Source organism: Mirounga angustirostris, unplaced genomic scaffold (genome assembly GCF_029215605.1).
Source record: "Mirounga angustirostris isolate CCGP_5_RB_7025 unplaced genomic scaffold, mMirAng1.0.hap1 SCAF_3, whole genome shotgun sequence".
NCBI lineage: Eukaryota > Metazoa > Chordata > Mammalia > Carnivora > Phocidae > Mirounga > Mirounga angustirostris.
The window spans coordinates 65,281,483-65,303,656 of NW_026991711.1; the positions used below are offsets into that span (position 1 = coordinate 65,281,483).

A 22,174-nucleotide genomic window follows, 5' to 3' on the forward strand; every position below is an offset into this window, starting at 1 on the left:
CAAAATCTCCCAACAAACAAGAGCCCAGGGCCAGATGGCTTCCCAGCAGAATTCTACCAAACATTTAAAGAAGAATTAATACCTATTCTACTGAAGCTGTTTCAAAGAATAGAAATGGAAGGAAAATTTCCAAACTCATTTTACGAGGCCAGCATTACCTTGATCCCAAAACCAAAGACCCCATCAAAAAGGAGAACTACAGACCAATATCCCTGATGAACATGGATGCAAAAATTCTCGCCAAAATACTAGCCAATAGGATCCAACAGTACATTAAAAGGATTATTCACCACGACCAAGTGGGATTTATTCCTAGGCTGCAAGGTTGGTTCAACATCTGCAAATCAATGTGATACAATACATTAAAAAAGAAAGAACAAGAACCATATGATCCTCTCAATAGATGCAGAAAAAGTATTTGATAAAATACAGCATCCTTTCTTCATTAAACTTTTCAGAGTGTAGGGATAGAGGGCACATACCTCAATATCATAAAAGCCATCTATGAAAAACCCACAGCGAATATCATTCTCAAGGGGAAAAACTGAGAGCTTTTCCCCTAAGGTCAGGAACGTGGCAGGGATGTCCACTATCACCACTGCTGTTCAACATAGTACTAGAAGTCCTAGCCTCAGCAATCAGACAACAAAAAAGAAATAAAAGGCATCTGAATTGGCAAAGAAGAAGTCAAACTCTCACTGTTTGCAGGTGATATGATACTTTATGTGGAAAACCCAAAAGACTCCACCTCAAAACTGCTAGAACTCATACAGGAGGAATTCAGTAAAGTGGCAGGATATAAAATCAATGCACAGAAATCAGTGGCATTCCTATACACCAACAACAAGACAGAAGAAAGAGAAATTAAGGAGTTGATCCCATTTACAATTGCACCCAAAACCATACAATACCTAGGAATAAATCTAACCAAAGAGGCAAAGGATCTGTACTCAGAAAACTATAGAATACTTACGAATGAAATTGAGGAAGACACAAAGAAATGGAAAAACGTTCCATGCTCATGGATTGGAAGAACAAATATTGTGAAGATGTCAATGCTACCTAGAGCAATCTACACATTCAATGCAATCCCCATCAAAATACCATCCACTTTTTTCAAAGAAATGGAACAAATAATCCTAAAATTTGTATGGAACCAGAAAAGATCCCACATAGCCAGAGGAATATTGAAAAAGAAAAGCAAAGCCGGCGGCATCACAATTCCGGACTTCCAGCTCTATTACAAAGCTGTCATCATCAAGACAGTATGGTACTGGCACAAAAACAGACACATAGATCAATGGAACAGAATAGAGAGCCCAGAAATGGACCCTCAACTCTATGGTCAACCATCTTTGACAGAGCAGGAAAGAATGTCCAATGGAAAAAAGACAGTCTCTTCAACAAATGGTGTTGGGAAAATTGGCCTGCCACATGCTGAAGAATGAAACTGGACCATTTCTTTACACCACACACAAAAATAGACTCAAAATGGTTGAAAGACCTAAATGTGAGACAGGAATCCATCAAAATCCTGAAGGAGAACACAGGCAGCAACGTCTTCGACCTCAGCCGTAGCAACTTCTTCCTAGAAACATTGCCGAAGGCAAGGGAAGCAAGGGCAAAAATGAACTCTTGGGACTTCATCAAGATAAAAAGCTTTTGCAAAGCAAAGTAAACAGTCAACAAAACCAAAAGACAGCCGATAGAATGGGAGAAGATATTTGCGAATGACATATCAGATAAAGGGCTAGTATCCAAAATCTATAAAGAACTTATCAAACTCAACACCCAAAGAACAAATAATCCAATCAAGAAATGGTCAGAAGACATGAACAGACATTTCTGCAAAGAAAACATCCAAATGGCCAATAGCCACATGAAAAAGTGCTCAACATCACTCAGCATCAGGGAAATCCATCAAAACCTCAATGAGATACCACCTCACACCAGTCAGAATGGCTAAAATTAACAAGTCAGGAAATGACAGATGTTGGCGAGGATGCAGAGAAAGGGGAACCCTCCTACATTGTTGGTGGGAATGCAAGCTGGCACAGCCACTCTGAAAAATAGTATGGAGTTTCCTCAAAAAGTTGAAAATAGAGCTACCCTACGATCCAGCAGTTGCACTACTGGGTATTTACCCCAAAGATACAAATGTAGTGATCTGAAGGGGCACATGCACCCCAATGTTTATAGCAGCAATGTTCACAATAGCCAAACTATGGAAAGAGCCAAGATGTCCATCAGCAGATAAATGGATAAAGAAGATGTGGTATATATATATATATATATATATATATATATACACACACACACAATGGAATATTATGCAGCCATGAAAAAATGAAATCTTGCCATTTGCAATGACGTGGATAGAACTGGAGGGTATTATGCTAAGTGAAATAAGTCAATCAGAGAAAGACAAGTATCATATGATCTCACTGATATGAGGAATTTGAGAAACAAGACAGAGGATCATAGGGGAAGGGAGGGAAAAATGAAACAAGATAAAACCAGGGAGGGAGACAAACCATAAGAGACTCTTAATCTCAGGAAACAAACTGAGGGTTGCTGGAGTGGAGGGTGGGGGAGGGATGGGGTGGTTGGGTGATGGACACTGGGGAGGGTATGTGCTCTGGTGAGCGCTGTGAATTGTGTAAGACCGATTAGTCACAGACCTGTACAACTGAAACAAATAATACATTATATGTTCATTAAAAAATATAAAGACATATTTCCAAATTTAAAAAAAAAGGGGGGGGATAGGTTCCCAGCCTTTGCAGGTTTAAGAAGCTCCACATAAAACATTGCTTAATAGTTAATAAAACATTGCTGTTTAGGGAGTAACTGAATTGGGAGCTGAAAGAATGATGTTTTAGTAGAGGGCAGTTTTTGAACTGAAGTTTTCTGAGCTAAAGCCACTCTGGTGACAGGACTCAGGGTATTTATAGCCGTGAAAGTGGAATGGAGATTAAAGCGATGAGAGTTGCAAGTTGAAGGGCACGGTTATGGGCACAACTTTCAGTGGAAAGAGCACTTTTAATGTCCAAGTCCATAGACAAGGAATGACTGTGAGCTCTCTAGGTAGAAACAAGGAGAGTTGTTACATCAGGAATGCATGCCATTTATAATTGCACCAAAAATAAAATACCTAGGAATATACTTAACCAAGGAGGTGAAAGATCTGTACTCTGAAAACTGTAACATTGAAAGAAATTGAAGATGACACAAACAAATGGAAAGATATTCCATGCTCATGGATTGGAAGAACAAATACTGTTAAAATGTCCATACTACCCAAAGAAATCTACAGATCTGATGCAATCCCTATCAAAATACCAACAGCATTTTTCACAGAACTAGAACAAATAATCGTAAAGTTTGTATGGAACCACAAAAAACCCTAAATAGCCAAGCAACCTTGAAAAAGAAAACTGGTATCACAGTCTCAGATTTCAAGATATACTACAAAGTTGTAATAATCAAAATAGTATGGTACTGGCACAAAAACAGACACATAACTCAGTGGCATAGAATTGAGAGCCCAGAAATAAACTCATGATTACACGGGCAATATTTGACAAACGAAGCAAGTATATGCAATGGGGAAAAGAACAGTCTCTTCAACAAATTGTGCTGGGAAAATTGGACAGCTACAATACAAAAGAATGTAACTGAACCACTTATACACAAAAAATAAACTCGAAATTGTTCAATCTAAAATGGATCTAACTGAAATGTGAGACCTGAAACCGTAAAAACTCTATTATGTCAAAATAAAAAGCTTCTACACTGCAAAGGAAACAACAAAACTAAAAGACAACGGACTGAATGGTAGAAGATATTTGTAAATCATATCCAATAAAGGATTAGTATCCAAAATATATAAAGAACTTCTATAACAACAGCAAAAAGCCAAATGATCCAATTAAAAATGGGCAGAAGACATGAACAGACATTTTTTTCAAAGAAGACAGATGGCCAAGATGAGATACCACCTCACACCTGTCAGATTGGCTAAACTCAAAAACACAAGAAACAAGTGTCGGCAAGGATGTGGAGAAAAGGGAACACATGTGCCCTGCTGGTGGGAATACAAACTGGTATGGTCACTGTGGAAAAAAGCATGGAGGTTCCTAAAAATAAATAGAACTGCCATATAATCCAGTAATTCTACTACTACTATTTACCCAAAGAATACAAAAACTAATTCAAAAAGATATGTGTATCCCTATGTTTACTACAGCATTATTTACAATAACCAAATTATGGAAGCAGCCCAAGTGTCCATCAATAGATGAGTGGATAAAGAAAACATTATATAATATACATATATAATATATATAATGGAAAGTTAGAAAAAGGAATGAAACCTTGCCATTTGCAACTGCATGGATGGATGTAGAGAATATGATGCTAAGTGAAGTAAGTCAGAGAAAGAACAAATACCATATGATTTTACTCATATGTGGAATTTAAGAAAACAAATGAACAAAAAAGACCAACCAAAACAAAACAAACCCACCAGCTTCTTAAATATAAAGAACAAACTGATGGTTGCCAGAGGGAAGGTGGGTGGGAGGATGGGTGAAATAGGTGAAGGGGATTAAGAGTACACTTATCCTGATGAGCACTGAGTAATGCATAGAATTGTTGAATCACTATATCCCTGAAACTAATATAACACTATGTTAACTATTCTGGAATTAAAAATTTTTTTTTAAATTAAAAAGGCATGCATATCAGAGGAGTGGGTTTTTACATGAGGATGGAAGAGTAGTGATTTGGAAGTAGCATTAGAGGTGGAGAGAATTCTTGACCCTCCTGACCCAAAGAAGCAGGGAGTTCTACAAAGAAATCAGAAAACAAAAACATCAATTCTTGGCTTTTGATATTTCAAAAGCTATTGTTTAGGTATAAATCATAAAGATTTGAAAGAATACATAACCATCCTTCCACCATCCCCAGCTCACTCCTACCCCCACCCCTTCAGTCTATGTGAGACAAAAACTAAGAATTCTGTCTGGGGAAGAACGAAGGAAGCCAGCAAGGCAGGGAATAGACACTGGTGAGTAGTTGAGAGGAGACCTGCAACTTGCTCCCCAGAACCTGTCTCAGGCTGAGCACAAAAGTGGGAGTAAAGGATTTGCCATACCGCATGACTTAATTGATGGAATTCTTTCATATTAAACTTTTTAAATTAACCATAGGTTTTTTTTTTTAAAGCAGTGAACATATTTCGCATCTCTTACAAATCACTTTGTATATACTAAACCCTAAATTGCTATTAATTGAACTAATTTCTCAAAATGCTTCAAATTCTCTTTTTGCCTACAAATCTGGATTGTTCTTTTGGACACTAAATAGTATCAGTCAAATGTGCTACTTACTACACTTATGTTCAATTCAAACAATTAAATTCCAAACTGTCCCCATGCTTAAAACATCTCCCAATACAGAGAGTCTCCAAATTTCTGGAATCTCCCTTCTCTCTCTCTTTTTAAATTTATTTGACAGAGGGAGACAGTGAGAGAGGGAACACAAGCAGGGGGTAATGGGAGAGGGAGAAGCAGGCTTCCCACCGATCAGGGAGCCCAAAGCAAGGCTTGATCCCAGGACCCTGGGATCATGACCTGAGCCTAAGGCAGACGCTTACCGACTGAGCCACTCAGGCACCCTCCCTTCTCTCCTTTAAAACCCACTTTCTAATTGCAGACTTGCCTTAGTTCCATCATGTATCCAGTGAATTATTTCTACCATTTTGTACAAACTTAAGTGTAGCAACCATAGGTCCAAAAGTTTTTTCTATTTTTCCCATAAATTATCCAGTTTCCAAAAATATGTTGGTAAGCAGCAACCAAATGAAACAAGCATTTACCAAGTATGCTTTTTATGCTTAAAAAAAAAAAAAAAATCTTTGAAAGAGTATCCTATGGGCATATGTATTTACTGACCACTACCAAGGGTCACTCTTCTCAACACTAAAGATGAAGCAATAAGCAGAATAAAATTCTTTACCAGAATACTTGTGCTGATCTGTGTCAGAAAACATGGTCCCATGCTCACACTTCTCAAACTGATTCAGGATATGGAAAATGTACCAGAGAAGTCAGAGGTAAAGGCAGCCCATCTTTCTACTCAAAGATGGATGGGAGCCAGGGATAATACTAAAGCACAAACATATCAGGAGCAGAATGCAAAATTTGTGATTACAAATACAAGCGTGAAACTTCAAGCTGTTGAAAGCAGCTTTGAACTATGTCCATGGACAGTCCCCAGATTTGGCAAAACAAAGAATAATGTGTACTGGAAACTCAGAGTCAGAGTTCAGGCCCTGCCTTCTCAAGGTCTGCTCCTCAGACACTCCTAACCAGAGCCTGTAGTATCCAGTAAACTGAAGCAAAGAAAGGCACAGCCATTCTTGGATTCAGCATTTTCCTAACAAGGGCTAGGAGTAAAGTGAACATCAGGCCTGGGTCAGTGTTTAAAAAAAGCACCAGGGCCAACAGTTCTCTACTCCCTTACAGTCAGCCACGTGGCTAGCGGGTACACATCCCCCTTCCAGCAGTTTGGGAAAAGGAATGGAGCCTCCGCTTTGGGGCCTTGAGAGGCGCTCTTCTGACAACGTGTTTCCAGGACCTCGAAGACCTCTTCCCGTAGCTACACTCGGCGGCGGCGCTGCCTGTGTTCTGCTCCCGCACTGCCTCGGTAAGCCAGGGGCGGGGCGATGCCCTGTGACGTCACCGCGAGGCGCCGGGGGGCGGGCCACTGTGAGTCCGTACGTCGTGACGCCAGCTCCTGACAGTGCTCGCCTTCCCAGCTTCTGGGTGTCCCTGCAGGTGTTGTGGTCTTAGCTGTGAGAGGGGAAGGGCGCGAGGCGTTTCTGATCCGACAGTATGGAGGAAGGAAGAGGCGACAAGTTCGGCGGTGTGAGCACCGACCGCCTGACAATGGAGTCACTGGAGGAAATCCATTTGAAGTGAGTCGGAGGGCGGCGCGCGGACTGCGGCGCGGGTGGCGGGTTCAGGTACCAGCCGCCTGAGGAGATGCACCGGTGTGTGCCCTGCTGTTGAGAGCTGAAGCCACTGAGGTCGATGTGACGCCAGCAGTCTGATGAATACCCGGGCAGACCTGGCGACATCTAAAAACTATTTTATAGGAAAGATTCATTTGCCTCTTTGATTAAGCGTTTGGTATTAAAAATAGGCAGATTTTGAGGTAGGATTTTTCTGTCTTTAGGATCAAATCAAAGGGAGTGTATTGTGTGCGTATGCGGTAATGCTAAAATATGTGTTTGATTTTCATGTTCCACTAAATTGAGCTTTTCTGTTTCAGGGAAACAAAGGTTTTGTTTAGTTATGCTCGTCTTTCGTCGCTTTAGAAGAAATTAAGAAATGGTGACATTTTGTAAAAATAATGCCCCTCCTATATACTTTTACAAATACTCAATATCATACTTTGTATTAAATCTTTAAAACATTTTAAGTATTTTTTTTAATACCCCCAGTCCCACCAGCGGGCCCCATGAGAGTTAGACTCACCTCTGTGTCCCTAAAGCTTCCTGTGCTTGCCTCTATAGTAGCTCTAACAACACTTTTGTAATTGCTTGGCTATTTCTTGGTCTGATATTAAACTGTAAGCATTCTGAGAAGCGGTTGTGTTACCGGAGTCAGAGTATAAAAGCAAGCACTTTAGAGGAATCCTGCATAAATTCAAATCACAGCTCTTATCACTCAGCAACTACATGATCTTGGGCAAGTTAATGAACCACTAAGTTTACGTTTTCTCAACTCTAAGATTGGTGTACAAATCATTATACCTCGTGTGGTTGTCGCCAGGATTGAGTGAAAAGTACGTAAAGCACTTAACATCGGCTTATAATAAGCACTCGATGGAAGTTAGCCGCTGCTATTGTCATTGTTCAGTTCATTTATTCACTGTAGTATTTTCAGCATTTAGCACGAAGCTTTGACATAGTAGGCGATCAAAGATACATATTACATAAATGATTCTGACATATTTTGATAATTAATGTGCTAATTTACTGATGTCCTAAATTGATAATCTCTGTATTTTTTTTTAATTAGTGTTTCTTTTTTCCTCTTTGTTTCAGGTTTTCAGTTACCTGTTGCCCTAGCTATTCCTTTCTCTCATCCCAGTTAATTTGCTGGGCTTTGAGAAACCAGATAACAACTTCTTGGGATCATATTTAAGTAAGAGTAGAGGGTTTCTAATGGTCACTGGGAGCTTTAGTGCATATAATGGACCTTGGTAATCAGAAGCCTCCATTTGCCTGATTTCTGATTCTCAACCATGCCTTCAATTAAGTGATGTTTCATAATAAATTGTTCCTAAAGTAGTGGTGTGTTATTATGTATTATTATTTTCATATTATAATTGGATCATAATTAACAAGATATTTTTAATAATAGGGATATAGTGCAACTATCAATGCTTGAAATAAGACGCAAGATAGCGGAACTGGAAGCCAAACTCAATTCTGATGATGAAGGTATATAAGTAAATATTTTTATATGTGACTCTTGTATAATTATTGTTTATTTTGCCAAGATACCTATAGTGCATTAAATTATACATAGGAAATAATAGTACCAAGGTCTCAGTACTGGTTTTTTTTTTTTTTTAAAGATTTATTTATTTGAGAGAGAGAATGAGAGAGAGCACATGAGAGAGGGGAGGGTCAGAGGGAGAAGCAGACTCCCCGCTGAGCAGGGAGCCCGATGCGGGACTCGATCCAGGGACTCCAGGATCATGACCTGAGCCGAAGGCAGTCGCTTAACCAACTGAGCCACCCAGGCGCCCTCAGTACTGTTTTTTGGCAGCATTAATAATAATTTATTAAAGAGGCTGTTAAAACTAATATTTCAGTGTCAAATATGTTACTGCATAATTATCTGCTTACAAGTCCAAAATGTTCATCAATCAGCAAAACCTTTATTACATGACATCAATACATTATTGTTTTTGGTAAATAATAAAATGCCACAAGTTTTCCATTTAACTCAAGTAATACCCCTTATATCTTAACTTCTGCATTTGGCTATAACTTTAAAATCTTTATCTAGGTTTTGGCTATTTGTGTTGGAAGAATGGCAGGGTGGGGTGGGGACGGATGGTGTGCGGTGAGTGTTGTGCACATGCACACACACACACACACACACACACCCGTAGGCCCACATACCCATATATCCTTAAAATTTATAATGTATAGAAGATATTAATTCATTCCACAAATACTGAGACCCTGTCATATATCAACACTTTGAATGGAAGACTTTTCCCTGCTCTGAAGAGGTTCACTGACTTTTGGGACAAAGTATCAAACAAAAATGTAAATATTAGAAGAGATGTAAGGAGAAATGGAAACTCTGTTAAGGGAACCTAATATAACTTGGATGAAGACATAAAGATGGCCTTTCCAGAGGAGGCAGTGCTTGAACTGAATGCTAAAGAACAATAGGAGTTTCTTAGGGTTAAGGGGGTAGACTTTGGTTCTTTTTTTTTTTTTTAAGATTTTATTTATTTGAGAGAGAAAGAGATAGCAAAGAGAGCACGAGTGGGGAGGAGAGGGAGAAGCAGGCTACCCACTGAGCAGGGAGTTGGATGTGAGGCTCCATCCCAGGGCCTCGGGATCATGACCTGAACTAAAGGCAGAGGCTTAACCAACTGAGCCACCCAGGTATCCCTGGACTTTGGTTCTTAAACCCATTATACTTTTCTTTTCTTCTATTGGGGAAGCCATGAACAAACAGAATTAGTAACCATATGATAAATAAAATGCTACTTTTCTAAAGTACCCAAGGCTCTTTTAAAGCTTGATTGGAGAATACTACTTTGTCCTAAGGCTGAAGTAGCTTCCTATGTCTCCAATCTATATCTGGGATATATATAACTGGCTTTGTGGGGGGAGACTTGTGAATGCACTTACCAAGTAGTTGAACTGGCAAGGCTAGCTAGAATTTTCTCATCTATCCAGTTACAAAACAGGTCACATGCACAGATATGCAGGTCACACTCACAGATACGCATGCAATTCAATAACCATGCCCATTAGTAAAATGTAAGCCCAACAAATCGTATTATCACTAAATCTTCTCATGGGGAGGAGCTGGTATGTGCGTATAAAAAGAAAAGGTAAAATGATGGACAAGAAAGTTATTTCCTCCGTGGGCCAAAGCTAAACCCTAAGGTGAAGGGGTCAGAAACATATACCTCTTCTTTAACTAAAGCCAGGAACTGTGTCAGGTGAGGTGCTTATAATTATCCCCATTTATGGAAAAATGGAATTTAGGAATTTAAATAACTTGCTAAGATTATATAGCATATCATTTCTTCCTAGATCATCTATCCACCAGTACCACTATTGCTATGACAACTGCTATCTACCACATCAGCATTGAACAGTTCTGGTTATTTATTGCTGCATAGCAAACCACCTAATAACTTAGGGGCTTGAATTAGCAAATTATCTCACAATTTTGTGGGTTGACGGTTCACCTGGGAAGTTAGTAATTGGGGTCTCATGTGATTACAGTCAGGTGTCTGGAGCTCAGTTATCTGAAGGTTCATCTGGGCTGGACATTCCCAGATGACTCACTCACATGGCCAGCGTCTGATACTGGCTGTTGGCTGGGAGCCCAGCGGGGCACTGCCTATCAGAAATACCTACTCACGGCTCTTGTAGCTTTTGCTTCTCACAGCATGGTGCCTGGGTTCCAAGAAGATGTATCCCAACAGCAAGCATTCCAAAATACTCCCAGAAGTGGTACAATGTCAATTCCACTATATTCTATTGGTCAAAACAGTCACAGTTTCAAGGGGATGTAGAAGGAAACTCTACTTATCAAGTTCACAGTACAGAAAAATATAGGGGATGGGATATATTATTTCAGTCATCTTTGGAAAATATAGTCTGTCACAGGGAGCATTAAACATAATGCCATTTGAGGCGAACTCTTATGTAATTGATAAAGATGGAATATAGATTGTCCTGAGAATATGACAGGAGATGAGATTAAGGTTTATGAAGAAGACAAATGAAGAATAGTCTTTGATATGATGCTAATTAGTTTGTATTGATCCTGAAGCCAATAGGGCAATATTAAAGGTATTTTAAAATAAATTTATTACTTTTTAAGATTTTATTTATTTATTTGAGAGAGAGAGCACAAGCAGGGGGAGCGGCAGGCAGAGGGAGAGGGAGAAGCAGACTTCCTGCTGAGCAGGGAGCCCGATGTAGGACTCGACCCCAGGGCCCTGGGATCATGACCTGAGCTGAAGGTAGACGCTTAACCGACTGAGCCACCCCGGCGCCCAATTTATTACTTTTTCATATTATAAAAGAAATATGTGCACAAGTGGCAACTCTGGGTACATTTGTTTAGATGATTCTTTCATACTTACCACTGTCCTCAAATCTCCATCACCCTTCTCCCCATCTCATTAACAGCTAATGAGCTTACTTTCAAAGAGAAAAGGGAAGCTATCAGATTTCCACGTTTCTACCAAGAAAGCTACCCACCTGCCTGCATCTTTGCACATCCTCTCTCTTCCCTCCTGTTCTGCATGTTCTTATCTAAGGTGACTCCTCCACTTATATGATAGATCCTAACTACTCTATCTACCAAGGACATCACTCCAGCATTTGTCCTCTCTTTTGCACTGTTTCCCTTCTCCACTGGATCATTCCCAACAGCATACAAATGGGCTGAATTTATTTTGTTGAAAAAACAAATGACAAAGCCCCTTTGGCCCCACATTTCCTCTTTTACTGTCATCTTTCACTGCTCTATGTACAGCAGAACTCTTCAAGAGTGGTTTCTATTTCTACTTTTTTTTTTTAAGATTTTTAAGGTTTTTATTTATTTATTCGACAGAGAGACTATTTATTTGTCAGAGAGTGACAGAGATTTGTTTAGTCTATCTGGCTTGTAACTGTGTTAATTTTTAGGCTAAATGGCAAATACAACTTCAAAGGACTTCACATTCCCCTAGTGGCCTCTTGAAGCCCTTTAGGGTTCATAGGAAACTATATGCAGAAAAAGTGGTTTATATTTTAGTGTATGTGCTGCTGAAGTGAGCACAAAAGTGGTTTATGTTTTGATTAAATTTGAAGTTCATCTTAAAGCTCAGTGACAAGATAAAGAACAGGAGAGGATGTTCAGATCACTTTTTAAAAAAATGAGAAGAATCAGTAATTGTGTAGAGCTTTAAGTGTATTTTAAAAACTGAAACTTTGAGAAAGATATTATTACCCCATTTTATAGATGAAAGGCTGAGACTTAAATATCTCTCTCAAGGCTACAGAAGTGGTGAGTGACTTGGATTTGAATCTAGGCATTCTGGCATCAAAGCTCACACTCTTAGCCTCTACTTGTTCTACTTCTTATGCTTGTTTACTTCTCAGTACTTTTTCATCTAGAGAAGAGAAACTTGATTTACTGAGGCTCTGGGACATTTGCTCATCTAGGGTTAGAAATGGGCTGGATTTGCCCAGCACAGGCATGAATTCTCTCTTGAACTCATGCACCCACTACTTAGGTGATCTCCTCTGATCATAGGCTACTAAATCCCAGTTGTATACTGACAACACAAAAATTTACATCTCCATCCGGGACCTCTCCTTTGAGCTCTTTTGAGTCTTCATTTATAGGCTGGTTTCTATCCACAAGCCCCTTGGCTATTGACTAATACATTAACGGATCAAATAGTTTTCTAACTCATCTCAGTAAATGCTAAAAAATGTTTTGATAAAATTCAATTTATGTTCCTTTTTTTTTTTTTTTTAACAGAAGAGCACTTCTATTTATCTTAAACTGGCCTAATACTTAATGATGAAATATTAGAGGCATTCCTATTCCTGGGGAAAAAAACAACACCACCACCACCAGAGATTCCAGCTGCCACCATTAAAATTTAATATTTTTGAAAGTTTCAGTCAAGCAATAAAATTTGAAACAGACATAAGAATTGTAGGTTTTAGATAGGAAGAGATAAAATTATAATTTTTAGCTTTTATAATTTGATATCCAGAATTTTCCAGAGATCAATTGAAAAACTATATTAATAAAGAATTAGGAAATGGTTAGATGTAGTAATGGAATAAATGCCTATTTAAGGAAAAAAAAAAAAAAAACACCAGCAAAAACCAGTTCAAAAATAGGGTTTTTAAATGATTGTGCTCCTAGTTTCAGCCCAAACTATAAAACATATGACAATATCCTTGATAAGAAATATTCAGAACCTATATGAAGGATAGCAGAAGACTATGACTATAAGGCAGTAATAGCAGTTTAACCAGAATTCTCACCTTTTTCAACATAAGAGATTTTACACTAGAAAGAAACCCTGGAATAAAATGAAATTGGGAAAGTTTGCAGCCTTAGCACATGCCTTGCTGAGTCCAAGATCAAGATGTTGGCAAGGTTGGTTTCTTCTGAGTCCTCTCTCCTTGGTTTGTAGATGGCCATCATTCCCATGTCTTCACGTGGTCTTCCCTCTGTACCTGTTTGTATCCTAATCTCTTCTTATAAGACCAGTCATATTGGATTATGGCTACCCATACGATCTTATTTTACCTTAATTACCTCTTTTATTTATTTTTTATTAGTAGTATTTTTTTCCCTTAATTACCTCTTTTAAAGGTCCTGTCTCTAAATAGAGTCACATCTGAGTCCTAGGTGTTAGGACTTCAGCATATGAATTTGGGAGGAGGAAGGGAGGGGACACAACTCAGCCCATAGCAGATAGAATAGAAACAGATTATGGTTTATTAAAACCATATTATAATGCTGTGAAATTCAGGGTCAGGTTATTGTTAATTTTTAAAAACTCCATCTTTTCAATTATCTTCCAATTACCTATGAAAAACAGGAGAAAACTATTTTCATTTATGAGACTTGTGGGAAATAGATTATTACAAACAAAACCTGAACCATACATTGAAATAGGAAAGTACCAAATGATCCTTATTTTAGTCTGCTCTGGCTGCTGTAACAATATACCATAAACTGGGTGACTTAAACAATAGAAATTTATTTTCTCAGAGTTCTAGAGGCTGGGAAATTCAAGGTCCTGGCCAACTTAGATCCTAGTGAGGGCCCACTTCCTACCTTGCAGATGGCCACCTTCTCATTGTTTTCTTTCATGGCAGAGATAGCAAATTCTGGTATCTCTTCCTCTTATAAGGGTGCCAGCCCTATCAGGTTAGGGCCCCACCCATTTTGACCTCCTCTAACATTTAGCACTTCCTCATAGGCCCTATGTCCAAATAAAGTCACATGGGAGTTAGGGCTTCAACACAGGAATTTTGGGGGGTCAGTCCACCAACAACTTTCTAATTACTATCTGGACCTTTTCCCACCACCAAGAAATAAGAACTTTGGCCTGCCTGCCCAAGTTTGAGAAGAGACTTCTGGGCAGAGAATTGGAACCAAAGAGGCAATTACCAATAATGTTTTATTGGAATTTGTGTCATCACATAGACTTTTAAAGGAGCTAAAGGAAAAGGGATGAATTATTCAGTAAGTTCTGTTTGGAAAATTGGTATAACATTTAGAAAAAAAATCCCTTTAGATCTTCACTCTATACTTAATTCTAAAACCTTCCAGATGCATTATAGGGTTTAACATTTTTTTCAATTACAAGAAAATATTGATGAATATATATCTTTTTATAGGTAAAAAAAGGCCTTTTTTAGTTTAAGAATAATAAATCACTGAGGTAAATATGTTTAGGTTTGACAAATACCTTCCCTTTAACTAAAAAAAAAAAAACAACACTATGAGAAGTCAAACAGCAATATGGGAAATATATTAGTAGCCAACATGATGGACAAAAGGTCCATATTTTCACTACATCTATATCCTCTGCAATTCCATTAGAAAAAACAAAGTTCCCAGTAGATACATATGAGTAGAACAGAGACAATTTATGAGGATGGAAAATATCTAATTTGTTCTTTCTTCAAAGAAACTTGAATTGAATTGAAACACGTACAGTTTGTTGCTATTGAAGAAGTAAAGATTTTTTTAAGTGAAATTGTAACTTTATACATTACTTCTAACAATATAGTGCTACCCTTTTAAGAACAATTTTGCAATAATTTTATAGCATTTTCTGTGTGCCCTGCAATTTTACATATTTTAATGAATCCTCCCAATATCCTATAATATAGAAACTTCAATTTTCCTTATTTTAGAGATGAGAAATTGAGGCACAGGAAAGGTAACTTCCTCAAGATCACATAAATAAACTAGTAAGTGGTAGAGATGTGACTCAAACTCAGTCCTACTTTGGGGATATTTTTCCTCATGAAATCTGAAAATTTGGTTGGGGGCATCTTTACCACAGGAGATACTCTGCACCATTGTATCCTCCCCTTTGTTCACATGTTGGTATTTGTGTTCATGCTGTTCTTGCTGCTTCAATATCCTTTCTCACCTCCTCTGGCTTGGAACAAATGTCATTTCCCCCGAGAGCATTTCCTGAGCCTCTTCAATCTTGACCTCCCTATCTCTCAGTGTCTTCTGCCACCTTCCAGATTGGATGTCCTTTTGTGTGTTCCATAGCATCTACTTAACCAAGTTTTTTCAAATGTTCTGGCCATATGTCTCCCCCCACCACCACATGTCTTACTGCTGATTGACTGCAGGGACTGTGTCTATCTTAATTTTTGTATCCCTAGTGCCCAGTACAGTGCCACATATTAGGCTTTTTCCTTTCCTTGTTAACATTTTCTTATTTTACAAAGTCTATGCAAATTAATGTAACTTCATCACTTTTATCATTATAAATACAGTGACCAGCACAATTAAACATGACTGAATTATTAAAGTCTATGTAGAGTCAAGTTTCAACCAATTCAACTGTGTTCTTTTTAACACTTAAAAATGTATTATTTGGCATTGTTGCTTAGTGGGGCTTTGTTTTTGTTAACACTGCTATCTCTCTTAGACCAAAAAAAAAGAAAAGAAAGAAAGAAAAAATCCATATCTAAAAGATAGGGCTCTACCTAATTTAATTTTTTTAAAGATTTTATTTAATTATTAGAGAGCAAGCACACGAGTGTGGGGGGAGGGGCAGCGGGAGAGGGGAGAAGCAGACTCCTGTGTTGAGCGGGGAGCCGGACAACACGGGGCTTCATCCCAGGACCCTGGGATCATGACCTGAGCTGAAGGCAGATCCTTAACCGACTGAGCCACCCACGCACCCCATAATTTAATTTTCTGTTACTTTATGAACTTCCTCTTCCAAGGTCAATTCATAAAATTGGCCATGAATCAAATTTCTACAGTGTTTCAAATTTTGGTTTGATTTTGCTTTTTGTTGCACTGATCCTAGCCAAGATCCCTCTTTGATAATGCAAAGTAATTTGATTTTTCTTTAAAAATTGGTGCTTATTTCAGGTGTATGGGTGGCTCAGTCAGTTAAGCTTCATACTCTTGATTTTGGCTCAGGTCATTACCTTAGGGTTGAGAGATCCAGCTGACATGGGACTCCGTGCTCAGTGGGGAGTCTGCTCTGAGATTCTCTCTCCCTCTGCTCCTCCCCTCACCGAACCCCCAATTGTGCATGCACTCTCTCTCTCAAAATAAATAAATCTTTTTAAAAAATTGGTGCTTGGTTCTTGTTTGTTTTTAGAATTACTGAAAGAGCAATGGTTCATGGAAGTATTGCTCAGGGTATTTTTTCCACCAAGAGACACAAACGTTTCTGTTAGACTTTTATCCTCATAATCTCTATTTTAAATATGGTTTATTGTAAGTTTATTGTTGGCCTTTATAGGTTGGCTGCTATTGTGCTAGAGGTCAGGGATCATCTTTTTTGGTGTCAAGTATATTGTGGCTGTCTCAAAGATAGCACCACATCTCTTATTTGGGTGTTTCAGATGTCTCTTACCTTCCCTTAGTAACAAGCCTATTCAAAAAACTTGCTACTTTTAACTGCCACTCTTATTCCCAATTGAAAATATAATTTAAACATTATTATATTTTAAAGATGGATAAAGAATTATGCAAAAATGATAAACCTTAATATTTTGGGTATTTTGGGTTATCACAGAACAAGATGTGGTAGAGAAAGAAATAATCGGTGTGGTCCTTTTTTAGAAAAAGGAAATACCTTCCCCATCAAAATACCATCCACTTTTTTCAAAGAAATGGAACAAATAATCCTAAAATTTGTATGGAACCAGAAAAGATCCCGAATAGCCAGAGGAATGTTGAAAAAGAAAAGCAAAGCTGGCGGCATCACAATTCCGGACTTCCAGCTCTATTACAAAGCTGTCATCATCAAGACAGTATGGTACTGGCACAAAAACAGACACATAGATCAATGGAACAGAATAGAGAGCCCAGAAATGGACCCTCAACTCTGTGGTCAACTAATCTGCAACAAAGCAGGAAAGAATGTCCAATGGAACAAAGACAGTCTCTTCAACAAATGGTGTTGGGAAAATTGGGCTGCCACATGCTGAAGAATGAAACTGGACCATTTCCTTACACCACACACAAAAATAGACTCCAAATGGTTGAAAGACCTCAGTGTGAGACAGGAGTCCATCAAAATCCTGAAGGAGAACACAGGCAGCAACCTCTTCGACCTCAGCCGCAGCAACTTCTTCCTAGAAACATCGCCAAAGGCAAGGGAAGCAAGGGCAAAAATGAACTATTGGGACTTCATCAAGATAAAAAGCTTTTGCAAAGCAAAGGAAACAGTCAACAAAACCAAAAAACAACCGACAGAATGGGAGAAGATATTTGCAAATGACATATCAGATAAAGGGCTGGTATCCAAAATTTATAAAGAACTTATCAAACTCAACACCCAAAGAACAAAGAATCCAATCAAGAAATGGGCAGAAGACATGAACAGACATTTTTCCAAAGAAGACATCCAGATGGCCAACTGACACATGAAAAAGAGCTCAATATCACTCGGCATCAGGGAAATCCAAATCAAAACCTCAATGAGATACCACCTCACACCAGTCAGAATGGCTAAAATTAACAACTCAGGAAATGACAGATGTTGGCGGGGATGCGGAGAAAGGGGAACCCTCCTACACTGTTGGTGGGAATGCAAGCTGGTGCAGCCACTCTGGAAAACAGTATGGAGGTTCCTCAAAAAGTTGAAAATAGAGCTACCATATGATCCAGCAATTGTACTACTGGATATTTACCCCAAAGATACAAAGTAGGGATCCAAAAGGGTATGTGCACCCCGATGTTTATAGCAGCAATGTCCACAATAGCCAAACTGTGGAAAGAGGCAAGATGTCCATCGACAGATGAATGGATAAAGAAGATGTGGTATATATATACAATGGAATATTATGCAGCCATCAAAAGGAATGAGATCTTGCCATTTGCAATGACGTGGATGGAACTGGAGGGTATTATGCTGAGCGAAATAAGTCAAACAGAGAAAGACATGTGTCATATGACCTCACTGATATGAGGAATTCTTAATCTCAGGAAACAAACTGAGGGTTGCTGGAGTGGGGGGTGGGGTGGGAGGGATGGGGTGACTGGGTGATAGACACTGGGGAGGGTATGTGCTCTGGTAAGCGCTGTGAATTGTGCAAGACTGTTGAATCTCAGATCTGTACCTCTGAAACAAATAATGCAATATATGTTAAGAAAAAAAAAAAGAAGAAGAACATAGCAGGAGGGGAAGAATGAAGGGGGGGAAATCAGAGGGGTAGACGAACCATGAGAGATGATGGACTCTGAAAAACAAACAGGGTTCTAGAGGGGAGGGGGGTGGGAGGATGGGTTAGCCTGGTGATGGGTATTGAGGAGGGCACGTTCTGCATGGAGCACTCGGTGTTATGCACAAACAATGAATCATGGAACACTACATCTAAAACTAATGACGTAATGTATGGGGATTAACATAACAATAAAAAAATAAAAGCAAAAAAACCAAAGGAAATACTTGATAAGTAGGAAGTTGATGTGATTTGTGTGATACTTTTAGAGGCCAATGAGATATTTTATTTTAAATTCGGAAGAAAAAATGAATATTATCCACTCTGGACTATACTTGTCTTTATACCAACCTGGTAGTAAAGTAGAATTTTTAATATTTTTTTACAGAGGAAGAGGCCCATAAAGGCAAAAGTGCCACAAGGGCCCATGAAAGTCACAATGTGATCCCACAGCAGCATAAGTCTATTTTTTCCTATTTTTTATAGACACTGCTATTTTAAAATTTTCTCCTATAATTCAGCAGTCCATATGCTTTCTCTTTGTCTTTTGTCCCCTATAATCCGGAGCCATCTGTGTATACTGAAGGAGTTACACATTTGAGTGTGTACGTTTGAGATCAGTTCATCACATTGGGGAACGCGAATATTGACATCATTACCACCAGGGCCTTGCACTTATTAACATTAATAAATGATAGTATAATACTAGGCTTACTTTATTTGAGGATCTCTAGATCAATAGTATTTTAAAGTGGAGGCAAACATTTCTAGACTATAGTCGGATATACTAAAAATAAATTACATTCTTAATTTTTTGGTAACTTCTGATTTTGCTCTGAAGCCCCTATTCCCATAGTGGGGAAAAGAGTCCAGTTACAAAGAGACTAGCTAGCCAGTTATACAGATAATTCCATCTATTTGGACTCAGTATCTTTTGGATAAATGTTCAGTCTCTCAGGCTTCTCTTTCCTTCTTTTTCCTAAAGCATTTGGATTAATGACTTTCAACTTCAGTTTGGGAGGGTATTCCTGCTCCTGTTTTTGGAACACTATATTTACTAGAGATGAGGAGGCTAAGGGAAATATGTGGCTGGGTTGAGGAGGTTGACGCCAGTATGTGATAATACTCTTCCTACTTAGATTCCTCCGTCAACTATGATGGAGCAGAAATTGTCTCATATATGTAAAGAGCATTTAAAGTTTAGAAGCAAGCCGTCTTTTTTCTCTCTATAAAGTGTGACTTTCAAGATTAAAAAAAATTGGCTTTGGGCCTTGAAGCTGACCAAAGATGTTTTAATTCTAGGCTGTATTCTCCTATCCTCCTATAGCAATAAGACAGATGTTTTGGCCTTAATAACCAAAGGGGCTTGGTGAAAGAAATCTGCTTAAGGATAAGAGAAGATGCCTGAATAGGCAGCTGCATGTATTAGCATAACGGTTAAGAGGATACACTTTGAAGTCAGATAAAACTGGGTTCAAACCCCAGTTGCTCCATTTATTAGCTTTTTCATTTTGAGAATGTTATTTGACATATCTGAGCCATGGTTTCCTCATCTGTAAAATAGGTGACAAAGTTTTTTCAAATGAGGATTAATTAGTTAATATATGTGAAACATTTTGTACTTTATACATAGCAAAGATGTAAGTGGTAATTGTTAAACGTACTTAAGAATTTGTTTGCAAAGGAAAAAAAATGGACATGACGCTGGGTGGAAGCTAGAACTATTTAGGTTGTTAGGTATGGATATTTCAAGTTCCAAGGAAAGAAACATGTTCCAATAGTCCCTCTAATAGAATTCCTTATAAGGATATGTGAGGAACTAAAGGACAAAGGAGATAAGGAGACCAGGAATCACAATAATTCTAGTGAGGTCTGGCTGTGTGGTAATCTGACTATGAATCTACTGTCTGCAATCTGAAAGATCCTATCTAACAGAGAAATGCATACTTAAAAATTAGTTCACTCTTGTTCATCTACATTGCTAACAAAGTCAAGTACAGTAAGATTGAGCTGATTAATGTTGTTTTAAAGGAGATTTAAATGAGCTGATTAATGTAAATAAATGAGAGGTGACAAGATGATCTTGATTTTCCCCACTTTTCCAATCAGGTGGTGAATGGAAAATTCATTATGAGACACAACTTGAACTGAATGATCAACTAGAAAAGCAAGTTGTTTCTCTAGAAGAGAAAATGGAAAAAATCCGTGGAAATCCTTCAGGTACAAAAGCAACTATATATATGTTTTATAAGTTGAGTTAAAAATGATAAAATATTAGGGTGCCTGGGTGGCTCAGTCGGTTGCGCGACTGCCTTCGGCTCAGGTCATGATCCTGGAGTCCCGGGATCGAGTCCCGCATCGGGCTCCCTGCTCGGCGGGGAGTCTGCTTCTCCTTCTGCCCTCTTCCCTCTCATGCTCTCTGTCTCTCATTCTCTCTCTCGCAAATAAATAAAAAAAAAAAAAAATTAAAAAAAAAAAAATGATAAAATATTAATTGTTAATATTTTCATATTTGTTTTGTTGTAGATAGATTGTTTTCTATCTGTGTCTATGAACAAATGCCAGTGGTGAGTAAAAGCTGGTTAAACAAAAAGAATAATTGAAGGAAAGAAATTATGTACTTTTTTTTTAGACAGGTTCCAAAAAAAGTTTGAAGACTGTGGCAAGTTCCAAAATATTTCGTTCAGTGGAACTGTTTCTAGGAAGTAAGGAATCCTATAGCAGATCCTTCAACTTAATCTCCACCTTGTAAAGCTGGGCAGGATTGCAGGTACAAACAAAATGGAAGAAAAGAATCTCAATAGTCAGTCCAGGTAGAACCTGAGTGTATCTACTTCCTGTGACCTAAAAGAGCCTATTAAACACAAATATATTTCATACCTATCTAAAAACATTTCCATTCTAGTTCCTCTGGAATATACATATACACATGTAGATACATACATACATTCACATTCACACACACAATGTATAAAATCCAACAGAGAACCCATAAAATTACTCTATAACATGAAAGAAACCTTATTACACTGAATGACCTACTTTTTCTTTGGGTTGCCCTAGTGACAGCCTTTCCTCCTGATAAATTACTTGAATTTATATGTTTTATACTTTACAAAGCACATTTGTTTCTCATTCGTTTAAATGTTTATTTTTTAAAATGTAGAGAAGACCTAAAGCATGACTTATGCGGGTCTCGAGCATTCTTGGAAATAGCCTTTTCTTTAGAATTCATGCTGAATTTTTATTTCAAGAATATTCAGAAAAACATGGAAATCATAAAAAATCAAGGGTACTTTATATGAAAATGAAAATACAATACGCTGCTAAATTGGCAGGACCACACAACCCAATGAGAAAAATTTAATATTATTTCCTTTAATACATGTGACACTAAGCTTAAAACAATTAAGTGATTTGCTCAGAATCACACAGTCT

At 38.2% G+C, this 22,174-nt stretch overlaps 1 protein-coding gene across 1 annotated transcript in view; it reads left to right on the plus strand.

The window, feature by feature from the left end:
* The first annotated feature begins 6,722 nt into the window (after positions 1-6,722).
* The window catches only part of CCDC169 (coiled-coil domain containing 169), a 51,630-nt gene continuing 36,178 nt past the window's right edge, over positions 6,723-22,174 (plus strand). Inside the window, 4 exon segments of the mRNA XM_064586200.1 lie at positions 6,723-6,982; positions 8,436-8,515; positions 20,846-20,956; positions 21,263-21,303. Of these exon segments, the coding sequence (XP_064442270.1) occupies positions 6,900-6,982; positions 8,436-8,515; positions 20,846-20,956; positions 21,263-21,303 (315 nt within the window). The 5' untranslated portion in view covers positions 6,723-6,899.